The 13,349-nt window shown below is 42.0% G+C and overlaps 1 protein-coding gene across 7 annotated transcripts in view; it reads left to right on the plus strand.

Moving 5' to 3' along the window:
* Positions 1–13,349, plus strand: part of LOC126189035 (protein bric-a-brac 1-like) — a 1,796,149-nt gene that overhangs the window by 1,725,666 nt on the left and 57,134 nt on the right. For 5 of the 7 annotated variants that reach the window (XM_049930881.1, XM_049930880.1, XM_049930879.1 and 2 more), the window contains one exon: positions 4,619–4,648. The exons of the other annotated variants lie outside the window; for them this stretch is intronic. In XM_049930881.1, the coding sequence (XP_049786838.1) occupies positions 4,619–4,648 (30 nt within the window). The remainder of the gene's footprint in view (positions 1–4,618; positions 4,649–13,349) is intronic. 7 annotated transcript variants of the gene reach the window in all.

The following is a 13,349-nucleotide window of genomic DNA, read 5'->3' on the forward strand; positions in this document are numbered from 1 at the left end:
ACGCGTTTGTAATCATTTGACGTTTTTTTCATATCGTCATGCCCTTAATTCGCACTCGGACTTTCCTTGAAACGCTTCAGATGACTGCAAAGCCGGTGTTCCATCAACGCCAGCCGATGTTTCATATCGCCCTCGTGCAACTTAGTTCCATCACCTACAGTTTCAATGCCAACAGTCAATCAGAACTAGAGTCTTAGCCTCCAAGAGAGTAGTTGAAATCGATTCCTTGTGTTTCAGTACTAAAGTGTGCTGTGCAACTCGTCGTGGATTATTTGTGTTGCTCTTGTGTCCTTATTAGTATCTGTCATCACACATACACACTACGGAATCACTGTAGATATACAAGTTAGAAAATCATTACATCGAAGCAGGTGTCATCTGTACAAGAACGAAGTATGTAAAACACAGGAAAGGAAAATTCGAAGTGAGATTTCTTATGTATATGGATAATTTAGCTTATTTTTTGCTTAATATTGTAATAAATAAGAGTGCTTCAGTGATGGCATCTCCGAAATTGTGTTCGCCGAGTGTGATTGTAAGTGCCAAGTTTTTCAGCCAATAAATGATAGTTTGCTTCCAGTAAGATACAGAATATTTAGATTTTGTGCTACGTTTGGTCGCCGTGTTCACCTTCGAAGTCTTGATCGTGTTCCCATTGAGCTTATCGGATCTTCGTAATTTTCCAATTTTCCAACGTACACAGGTGGGCTTCAGTTCTTGTAATTATCGTACTATTTGAAATAACAACTCACACGACCTTTGTGTTAATAAAGCAATACTGTATTTTTCCGAACGATGCACATACGAAATACATACTCCTCACTTATTCATAGCGACGCCAAAATCGCGGTCTACAATTATTCGCTTAAGAATGGCGAGCTTCTCCCTCGTTCACTAGTTGAGCGCGAATCCTTCCTTCCTACTACTGGTACAAGAAAAACTCCTCTATTTTTTAACAACTGAAAATCAAAAATATCTGACGGTAGGCATAGGTTCTTTGATGGGCTTCCGCTTCATCTTTTCTCTTTGCCTTTAAAAGAGACGAAAACCTAAAAGAAATGCAAAAGGTTTATCACAAATGTTTCTTGTAACGAGATGCAGTCGATATGTGTCTTTCAGTAGTATTATTTATCTGTGTTTGTGCCCCCCTACCCTAATGAGTTTGTCAACAGGATGCTAAAGTTTAAGAAAGAAAACTTAGGTAACATAGGGAAATTAATTTTTCTGCTATATCCTGCTGCCCTCTCCATAGGTGGTTAAATCCTCTTCTAGTTAGCTCTAGACATTTACTGAACATCAGGTGCCCAGCGTATAGCGTCCATGAAAATTACGAAATAATTTGAAAATAGGTTATGTGTTTGTAAGTGCTGAGAAGTTAAAATTAATAACCGGTAGCTTTATCCGTTTGAATCCCTGATGTTACGGGTTCTTTTCCTTATGCACTTAATGGAATTTATTTTCCCCATATTTTTCATCTTTCTAATCACAAATTTCAGAGGAAATCATTGTAATGAACAAGACAAGATTTCCTGCGGTTATTTGTGAAAAAACCCGCACAAGAAGTGAGTTTACAGGGCAGTCTGTGCTCGTCTATGTCGATTTTCCTCTAAGCGTTGAGATATCCTTAGAATGGACGTTACACACAGCAAACAGATGCAGTGCACAAAAATGCCGAACAGTGTGGAAGCTTCACGCAGCGCACTTCCAGCCTGCACTGAATGACGTGCACTCCGCATCAACACGGGAACGATTTGCAGCCCCTTGCACTGGCTCACCCTCTGTTAGCAATTTACTGTCGTCCAATACCCAGAAGCTACCTTAGCTACTTCACAGAACAAGCTGGCAAACCATGTCACATTCCAACGACGTCAGCTGTCGAGAGGCCCTGCCTGGTCAGAATTGCAATAAACCGCAGTCAGAGATCTCTCGGCACTTAAAAAAAATTAATATTAAGCAAGTTTCTTCTGAACCGATATTTGTCTGTTATGATCTACCACAGCGGCCCCAAGTAAATCTCGTATAAATTATTCAGATGTGCATACGGCCCTGCTGAATGGCATTTCGCCAACATCATAGAACCCGATTCCCAGAAAGAACCAACTACGTAACTTTGTGACAACGCAGCGGTCGTTTTTGCAGTCAGGGTGGAAGAAGCATGACAACGCTGTTATCTGTATTATATCCGCCAAAACTGTCTCAGAATTAACCGCTGATGGAATCAAGAGGTTTTTCCATCCAACGAAAGGTTTCAGCACCTGCACAGATTCATGCAGGTACGTGCATATGAGCAATGTAGCTGAATATGTGTCTCGAGTTTCCCACTGGAAGTAAATGAAGCTATCGAGAGTAAACAGAATGCCACATACTGCGCTTATTTCCTTTCCCGCGAAGATTTAGCTCTTTTTCTAAAAAGATCACGTGAGACCGACACTAGCTCAAATATAGGGGTATATGGAAGGACCCCATTCAAGTTACTTTGTATTCTCCCGAACTGGCTTAGGGAAATGATAGGAAACCTAAAACTGGATGAGAGGACTCTGATTCGAAAGAGGCTCCTCCTCTTATTACTGGAATCGAAGGTAGGCAAAGTCCATACCTCCTGCCTTCCCACATCCCGTCATCCTCTATCATCCCATATCCCGCAACAAAAGGAAAAAGTATCAGACTTACCGTATGCACGCGATGGATGCATAACTGCCAACTTCAACAGTTCATAGGACAACGTGTAGAAGTTAAGCATTTAATTGAGGACGTTATCACGCAGGCTGTAACCATAAACTATACACCCCCGTTTTATTACGCTACCACTGACACTCCGAACTTAAACTCTGTCCCCCTAAAGGATTCGAACTGTTTACACCCAGGGCAAATAAGGCTTTGGCTTTAGGAGTTGAGGCACATTGCACACAATTATCCCTTATAATTAAATAAAACTTATTCAGGATGAGTTTGAAAGGGAACAAGGGAATACATAAAGCTCTCATCGACTCTTATGATGCTGATGTCACGGCAAGTGCAGAAACTGTGAACATGCTTAAATGTGGCTTCATGTCATTTACTAGTGTCGTTTTTAATTTCACATTAGTATTATCGAAGGTTACTTGTTCACAATAATGGAAAAATTATTACAAGTAATGTGCTAATGGTCGGTTGTTTTCGCTGCTGTGTTGCTATGGACTACTTAAATTGAATATAGCGTTACTTTGTTCATTTTTTTCCCGAGAGTCCTCGTCGGAAGCTTGTACGACCGTGAAAGTTCTTCAGCCTTCTTACAGCCAAAAGCTTCTTTTTGAGCTCCTGTGTTTCACTAGGCGAGGTCACTAATAAGTAGATCCCATTAAAAAAGACTGCGAAGTTTGTTGTTCGTTATCTCGAACGTACATTGTTGGATAGTGTCATTGTCTTCTCCGGCAGGAATAAGAGCGCTGTACTATCGTATGAATCCCACGTAACTTCTTACTCTAGACACCAGTGCTCCGTGAAATATGGGAACAACCTCTGACTAATCTCGCACATGTTTGTTTTTCCTCTTTCTAGATTTTAACTTCATAGTTACAGGTGGATGCTAGCTCAATTATGGACTGGAGTGGGTGAAGTAATCGGGTTATGCTAGTTTGCGTATGGCAGATTTAAGCAAACAACGCAAACCCAAAACTAGGATAACTGAAGAGTAAATTGAAGTTAACCATTCCGAAAAACGATACCATCTTCCCTTGCTAAATCTCATTTCTTAATCCACCAGCCGTGAATAGCTTATTTGTTAACATTCATTCCAGACAAGAAGATTTTCTTCCTTTTTTTTCATCTTGCTTCTGAGGTTCAGCAAAACTTTGAATTCTAGTCTGTTGTGTGGTGTTTACTTTCTTGTTCAATCGGATACTTGTTGTCGCATCAATAACTTCGTCTACACTGTATCCCGCATGTATCGTTGATTTTCCTGTTTGACATTTTATTTCTGTTCCACTTCTGAATCATGCAAAATGTTTGTTACACTGATCGTCTACTTGTTTTCCTGCTTACACTGAGAGCGTTCTGTTCGATTTTTGTAATTACACGTTGTTCTTCGTATTTGTCTATCAATTCTCTGTCAGTTTATTTCAGCCGTTGAAAAATATTTGCATGTTGTAAGTTGTATAACAGTGGACATAAATCGATGTATCCTTATTTCTGTTGACAGGTGTTCTTTCGTTTGAATTTTGGTGTCATTTAATTTAAGTAGCTTTAAAAGTGGCAAATATCTCTCTCTTTCAGTTGCACATGTATCTCTATGTAATCGTTCGCAGGACTTTGTTCTTTATTCGCATAACATTTCTCTCAAATCTTGCACAAGGGATCGTCTTCTTGAGCTGCTAAGGCAAATTCGTAACGTCATCCTGCTGCATTCGTTCAGATGCAAACCGTCCGAAGCTGTGCTACCAGTCTTTCTCCCTCACTTGAAGTTGGAGATACGAGGTTGACTTTTATTTCCGAATTTCCTGCAGGCACTGCAGCTGGAGACTTGTTAATTTATTTTATTGTGGCATTCAGAGAATGTATAACAGCGGCGTGTGCAGCTTGTGCCAACGCGGTGCACTTTTCAGTTTTATTTATTCACTTGTTTTCCTTTCTTGCTTTGCAGGATGGTCACGGTCCGGTGGACAGTACTCAGGTTGGTTCTCCGTCAGAAATATATTACGTCTGCCCACGAGGTAGCCATAGATGTAGACATCATTACTTACATAAAGATAAAACCATTATATCTGTGAAGTCTTAAACACAGTGTAACGCGCCATGACAGACCTTTAAAATACATAAGAAGCCACAGTCCAGTTTACTGAATCTTACGCTTAAATCCCTACTGTACGAGTCATGCTTTGTTTTCGATACAGCATACATAAGTACAAATAGCAAATATATTGGATAGACAGAAGCAACAAAATATACTAGAGACTTTTCCTCCAAGAATAGATACAAAACATGCTTTTACACATAATTGCTCATTATTCGGTGATGTCTCGAAACTCTCAAGGACTTTCACACATTTGATGGAACTACAGTAGTTACAAATTTTGTCACACTTCAATGATTTTCAGTGAGTGATTTCTCATTTGTATTAAGAAGAGCTCATTTGTATCAAGCAGAGTTCCATGCTGAGATTGTTTGAGAATCCAAACCTATAATTACTCGGATGTCTTTGGAATACACTTCGAATTTTTTCAGACTGACACAGATTGCCTCTGGATCACGGGGACCCGGGTTCGATTCCTGGCTGGGTTGGGGATTTTCTCTGCTCGGGGACTGGCTGTTTGTGTTATCATCATCATCGTCATCATCATTCGTAACAGTAGCTAGATTGACTTTGTAAAAATTGGGGCTTTGTACGGGCGCTGATGACGGCGCTGTTGAGCGTCCCACAAACCAAACATTATCATCATCAGACTGAAACAGACATCGTAAACAGGAAGCATGTCGATTCATAGGAATTTTTTTCGCCATCACGTTACAGCTTAACAGGTCGTATCGTTTTTTCGTAGCCATGACCCATTCGTCCCAGTCACCAAAACACCTGAAGTTACATTTCTCACAGTTCAACCCCTCTCCTGAATCTGCAGTGGCGAACTGTAAAAATACACAAAAAATATATTAAATCCGTTAAACATGGGGGATACGCGTAATAATTCTTATAACACGTTGTCAAAGATGCCGGTGCAGTGTTCCGTTGTGATTCCTCACACAGTACTGCGCCACCTCTACCGAGAGTGTTCAGATCTGCATCCGGACGTCAAGATTTAGGTTTCTTGCGGGTTCCCTAAATCGCTCCAGGCAAATGCATGGATGATTCCTTTGAAAAGGACTCAGCCGATTTCCTTTCCCATCCTTCCCCAATCCCCAATCCAGCACCTAATGACCTCGTTGTCAACGGGACTTAAAATCCTAATCGTCCTCGTGTGCCACCGACCTTACAGCGGCTCGCGCACGATTTTCTCGCAGTCCTTAATGATACATAAAGCTGCCAATTTGTAAAACATGCAGAGCGATTTAACTGGCGACGCGTTTCACACTTTGTAGATCGTGGTTTTGCCTAATACGTCAGAAAACAAAAATCTACCTTTGCTGCTACACAAATAATAATACGACAAAATATAATACGACAAGACATTTAACGTTTCGCCGTTGACATACCTTAGAGCCATCTGTTCAGGCCGCTTGAACTGTCACATACTGACTGATTCGCGATACACTGAAGGAACACAGAACCACACTTTAGCCGACCGAGGTGGCCGAGCGGTTCTAGGCGCTACAGTCTGGAACCGCGCGACGCTACGGTCGTAGGTTCAAATTCTGCCTCGGGCATGGATGTGTGTGATGTCCTTAGGTTAGTTAGGTTTAAGTAGTTCTAAGTTCTAGGGGACTGATGGACTGATGAGCTCAGAATTTAAGTCCCATAGTACTCAGAGCAATTTGAAATTTGAACCATACTTTAATCGAACATAACAACATCGTATCTAGCAACTAAGCAGGCTGAAAGGTACAAGTGTCAGTGTGGAAATGTTTCAAAATACGATATCTTGTAAACGGCTCTCACTAGAATCTTGCAACGAACAGCACTGACGTTCTGATTTACACTACTTTTAGTTTGTCAACGTCTGCAGGCACTGCTCCACTTAAAAACTGTATATTTGTACAAAAATACAATTTATAAGTATTATATCAATCTGTTTATTGGCTCACAATACGAGCCCCTGACTACCAATCCATTCTGTGAAAACCGCACATCAATAACACTTTCTGTTTCCTCAACGTTTGTGGTGCAAGTTTTGGGTGATTCACCCTGTATACAATTTTGCACAACTGGTATTTTACCATTCTTATGAGCGAAAGTAACATGCACATTTCTCAGTTGTCTGTACTCTTCGCTGTATGTAAAGTTCGCCAGAAATGTAAGCAAAGAAAGGGATTAATTCTGCAGCGTACTCATATTAACATCTAAAAGGAATTTCGAAGGGCCAGGCACCTTATTCAGCAGTTCCCGTATCTTTTCAGGAATAGACGTAATTTTTTTTATCATCTCATTCATTTGACTATTCTACATAAATTCACTTTTAACCGCGAAACTCCCCTTTAAACGCATTCCAGTGACTTATCACCGACCACATAGTAAAATAATGTGGAATATGCGTCTATTTAATCGCATTATTCCACTTTTTTTTATCCGTGCTGAAAATATTGGAAAGTCTCTGCATGTCTAAACAAATACTTCGTCTAGGAGCTGTCTCTCAGGGCTACATAGGTTATAGCCATATCGTGAATAACAGCGGCCAAGTTCTATTTATCTATTAACTATCATCCATGAAATAGACAACTTCTAGTCCGTCAGCAAAACCGTAATCAGGTAAAATTCGTAGCAGATGACAATCCCCTAACATTAGTAATAAGAGTCGGCCAATCTTCGTGAAAAAAGGGTTCGATTCAATACACGGCCGTCAGTGACTGGAAATCAGTGTTGACATTTGCTGGCCTTCCACACACATACACTAGTGACGTGACGTGGCTTGGAATGAAACCATGGGGCGTAAACTAGGCTAGGCTTTTGCGCTGCGGTGCCTTTGTTCGTCACCCGACTGCAGGGCTGTGATCCGGCTGCCTCATCGTGGAGTTAGTGGTTCTGTAATTGGAACGCAGTGCCGTGGACAATGGCGAGCCCTCCTACTTATTGTTAACCTAGGATGAACTAGCTGCTCACTCCACAGCAGCTTCTGCCCCTCGTCAGCGTTGCATGTGTACAGTAAAGACTATTTCTGCTTCCAGATATCGGAAGTTTGAACTGCCTGACATTTATCTCCTTTAATAGAAACACGTTTCACAACACGTCTCTCATGCGATGTATTTGATCTCACAACTCTAACAGCGGTGCATGACACTGAAGAAGTGTACTGGCAACAAATGCATTTTAATTATGGGAGCGGCGTCACTGCACTGAACTGTATACATACGTATAACTCTAATGTACTTTTGCCAGACGGTGTAATTCATTGGTTAAGACACTGGACTCATATCTCTAACGAGTTCAACATCGTTGAGATGTCCTTAACTTCTTTGCAACGCCATGTAGAAGTATGCGAGGCCCCAGTCGGGATCGGAGATGTACAACAGAGAGTGAACTAGATCTAAACACTTTGCTGCAAGAAATCGCCAGTTTAAAGCTTTATTGCATCCTATTTCAATACGTTTACCAGAGCAACCAGCAGTTACGCGTTCCCCCTTCCGCTGTGGAACAGTTGGTCAGACGCCAAATTCTTATATGAGACACCATAAACGCTGACAACCGGTACTTTTAGATGTTGTTATGTATAGAATAACTCTGGTTTGAACTGCTTTATACCACACAAATTCATTTCGTAAACAAAACCGACTCGTCAGCAGAAGCAGACATGCTTTTCAAAATATGTTTTATCCATACGAGGTGAATGACATTAAGGTCATGTAGGGGTAAAAAACACATCGGTCTCGCACTCAGGCTGACGACAGTTCAAATTCCCGTCCAGCCATCCAGATTCAGGTTTTCCGTGATTTAGACTCGATGACTCTGTGTAAAGTACCAGACTACAAATCAAAAGATATTGTGTTCGATCCCTGGTCAGTCCTAGGATTTTTATCTGTCACTTACCACTTCTTTCACCTTTGACAATGTTTGTTGATGCGCAAAAGGCCAAATGGCACTGTGGTTCTTAATCCATGTCAGACTGCAGGTCCCCCTATAACTGGCTAGGTAAGTCACTTCAGAGGTTGGAGGAAGACAATGGTATATCACCTCCAATAGCATCATACCTAATAAAGCACTTTTGTTCAAAACAGTCTTCGGATTGACGACTGCTTTTCTTTTCTATACTTCTGTAAATCACTTGAGGTGAATAATGGAACATTTCCTTCTGCAATCCAAGCTTGTGCTCCGTGTCTAATGACGCAGCTATCGACGCATCGTTAAACCCTGATCTTCTTTCCTTTCTTTCGACTGAAATAATTTTGCTAGTAACACGTGAACGAACAAGAGAGGTTGGAGGCAGCCTGTCTTTATTGCTCTATTGGCCTTTTCTCCCAGCATCACCGACATATGTGTTAAACACAGCTCACACTCGCCCTTTTTGTATCCATCTCTTCCTCCCTCTGTCTGTTCACCTCTTCTTCCCTGTTTCTACGGTGCAATAAACAGGCCAGGCTAATATTACTTCCACAACATGCCTGTCACGCAGGACAGCCAACATGTCAGGGTCAGGAAAAAACTTTTCTTGCCCCTGACTTGAAGACTGCCCTGCAAAGCGGGTTGGTTGGCACTCCTTATTCCCATCTGTCAATCACAAATAAAACAGTTTTATGTGTGTGGATACTTTCCAGCACATTGAGGGAAGTGTGCAGTGTTTACAACTGGACTTTTAATAGAGTTTGCATTTCCCCTGAGATGCTCCTGATGTAGTAAGTTTAAGAGAAAATACATTAAGTAGAACCTTACAAAATGAAATTTGTCTTTTTGGGTGAAACCAATAAGCTACCTACAAAATTAGAGACTTTATAAAGAGGCATGTTTGGCTTTTTAATATTTTTTAGACATGACTAGCTTTTCAATTTTTTTTTAGATGCTACCAGATGTCTCTTTTTCCATAGATGGGGGAGACTGCGAGTTTTTATCTTTCCTGTGGAACTTTGAAAATAAGACTAATACCTGGCCAAGGCTGTAGGTACTAAATCTGCCTTTTTCTACTTGCGAGAACTACATACCGTGCGTGATACACAAACTTGCGTAAGAGTTAGCCATTCTGCAGAACTTGTAGTCAAAAATGAAGTAACTCGAAGTTTGGAATGATCGTTTCTGTAAGTTACATCAAGTTGTCGCAAGCCATCAAACAACAAATCATTTTAGGAAATTAGCGAAAGTGCATTGGATCGGTACTGGTTGCGTGAGTATTATTAGTTGTTACACTGTTATTACCACAAGGAAAGTTTCCTGATTGGACATTCCTTGGTTAATTGTATATTTTAGTATGAATACTTTAATTTATTTGTGAAAGACTCTAACAGATTTGTCCCTATTTTTGTTCCTATGAAGAACCTGCAGATAACTGATAATATCAATAATGAACACTACACAGTGCATCTATCCCTTTTTCAGTCTGTAAACTAATATTACTTTTTCAAGATAAGCAAATATAGAGTAAAATGACGTCCAAGCTGCTAAAGACACCACTATCCCACGACGGTTAACTTTGCAGTAGAAACTACTATGAAGGTTTTTATAGTCTCTTTCAGTCTAGACAGCAAAGGACTTGAAAGAGCAGTTGAACGGACTTTGTTAACATCGAGCATTGTATTAAGTGTCAGGAAGTCCTTTCTGAACGTGTTTGTTTGGAGAGTAGCCATGTATGGAAGTGAAACATGGACAATAAACAGTTTAAACAAAAAGAGAATAGACGATTTTGAGATGTGGTGCTACAGAAGAATGCTGAATATTAGATGGGTGTATCATGTAACTAATGATGAGGTACTGAATAGAATTAGGGAGAAGAGAAATTTGTGGTACAACCTGACTAAAAGAAGGGATCGGTTGGGTTGGTAGGACACTTTCTGAGGCATCAAGAGATCGCCAGTTTAGTACTGGAGGAAAGCGTCGGTTAAAATTGTAGAGGGAGACCAAGAGATGAATACAGAAAGCAGATTTAGCAGGATGTAGGTTGCAGTAGTTACTCGGAGATGAAGAGGCTTGCACGGGATAGAGTAGCATGGAGAGCTGCATTAAACCAGTCTTTGGACTGAAGACCACAACAACTTCAGTCTAGATATGTTCATTTCATTGTTTCGAAAACATATGTAGTAATTCTTACTTATTTAAGATGATAAAAAAGTAAATTTGGTGAGTGAAAAGAAAGAATACTTGAAGAGAGAGATTACATTCACTTGGCAGTCCCTGATATTCTTACAGAAATACCATTCCAATTAAGGATCACATCAATATTCTTCATATTTTATGTTTCCCACAATACGAATCGTATTTTCTATATCCCGAGCTGTCCCTGCCACGAGCTATAGTGTCGGAGGGTTATGCAGCATGATACTAAATTTCAGTTGTAGGCCAGCCCTCAAACACCTGCCTGGTACGAATCGTACGGAACATATTTTTCGGTATCGAATGATAACTTCTACTTATGTGCATACGCACTATTCTCGACTGTGGCACAATTGCAGGGACAAGCTATACTTTGTACACAATGTAAACTTCTTGCCAATACCAACCATTTTTTTACAGAAATCAACCGCTTCTTCACAACAGTCGTGGAGTTCATCGCCCAGAATTATCATATAAATTCTAGTTGTAAGGTTTAATCACACATACAGTCGTGGCACTAAGCTCATTTTCTTTATACACTGCGACTACAATATCTCATGAGTGCGATCAGTATCGTTTGTACTGATTTGTACAAAAGGGAGTACGTAGAGCATTATATTGCAATAACAACAAAAAGAAGATTCCAAATCTGACGTTATACACTGAAGCGCTAAAGAAACTGGTACAGGCTTGTGTATTCAAATACAGAGATATGAAAACAGGCAGAAATGGCCGCTGCGATCGGCAACACCCATATAAGACAACAAGTGTCTGGCGCAATTGTTAGATGGGTTGCTGCTGCTGCTACAATGGCCGGTTATCAAGTTTTGAGCGTGGTGTTATACTCGGCGGCCGAGCGATTGGACACAGCATCTCCGAGGTAGCGATGAAGTGGGGATTTTCCCGTACAAACATTTACGAGCGTACCGTGAAATCAGAAATCCGATAAAACATCAAATCTCCGATATAGTTGCGGCCGGGAAAAGATCCTGCTACAACGGGACCAGCGACGACTGAAGAGAGACGTTCAGAGTGACAGAAGTGCAACCCTTCCGCAAATTGCTGCAGATTTCAATGCTGGGCCATCAACAAGTGTCAGAGTACGAACCATTCAACGAAACAACATCGATATTAGCTTTAGGAGCCGGAGGCCCACTCGTGTAGCCTTGATGACTGCATGACACAAGGCTCTAAGCCTGGCCTGGGCCAGTCACCACCGACATTGGACTGTTGATGACTCGAAACATGTTGCCTGGTCAGCCGTGTCTCGTTTCAAATTGTATCGAGCGGATGGACTTGTACGGGTATGGAGACAACCTCATGAATCCATGGACCCTGCATGTCAGCAGTGAACTGTTGAAGCCGGTGGAGGCTCTGTAATGGTGTGGGACGTGTGCAGTTGGAGGGATATGGGACCCTGATACGTCTAGATATGATTATGACAGGTGACACGTACGTAAGCATCCTGTCTGATCACCTGCATCCGTTCATGTCGATTGTGCATTCCGACAGACTTGGGCAATTCCAGTAGGACAATGCGACACCCCACACGTCCTGAATTGCTACATACTGGTTCCAGGAACAATCTTCTGAGTTTAAACACTTCCGCTGGCCACCGAACTCTCTAGACATGGCCGTTATTCAGCATATCTGGGATGCCTTGCAACGTGCTATTCAGAAGAGATATCAACCCCCTCGTACTCTTACAGGTTTATGGACAGCCCTGCTGGATTCATGGTGTGAATTCCCTCCAGCACTATTTCAGACATTAGTTGAGTCCATGCCATGTCGTGTTGCGGCACTTCTGCGTGTTCGCGGTGGCCCTACATGATATTAGGCACGTGTACCAGTTTCTTTGGCTCTTCAGCGTATATGCTTCCTGACCACAACAAGAGTTATGAAACAGCACATCACAGGACTGTTTAGTTAAAATTTTGTTTTAATATACAGACATTTACTGAAGAATAACGTTTCTTCTTAAGGACAAGAAATACACTCCTGGAAATGGAAAAAAGAACACATTGACACCGGTGTGTCAGACCCACCATACTTGCTCCGGACACTGCGAGAGGGCTGTACAAGCAATGATCACACGCACGGCACAGCGGACACACCAGGAACCGCGGTGTTGGCCGTCGAATGGCGCTAGCTGCGCAGCATTTGTGCACCGCCGCCGTCAGTGTCAGCCAGTTTGCCGTGGCATACGGAGCTCCATCGCAGTCTTTAACACTGGTAGCATGCCGCGACAGCGTGGACGTGAACCGTATGTGCAGTTGACGGACTTTGAGCGAGGGCGTATAGTGGGCATGCGGGAGGCCGGGTGGACGTACCGCCGAATTGCTCAACACGTGGGGCGTGAGGTGTCCACAGTACATCGATGTTGTCGCCAGTGGTCGGCGGAAGGTGCACGTGCCCGTCGACCTGGGACCGGACCGCAGCGACGCACGGATGCACGCCAAGACCGTAGGATCCTACGCAGTGCCGTAGGGGACCG

The sequence above is a fragment of the Schistocerca cancellata genome, chromosome 5 (genome assembly GCF_023864275.1).
Source record: "Schistocerca cancellata isolate TAMUIC-IGC-003103 chromosome 5, iqSchCanc2.1, whole genome shotgun sequence".
Classification (NCBI taxonomy): domain Eukaryota; kingdom Metazoa; phylum Arthropoda; class Insecta; order Orthoptera; family Acrididae; genus Schistocerca; species Schistocerca cancellata.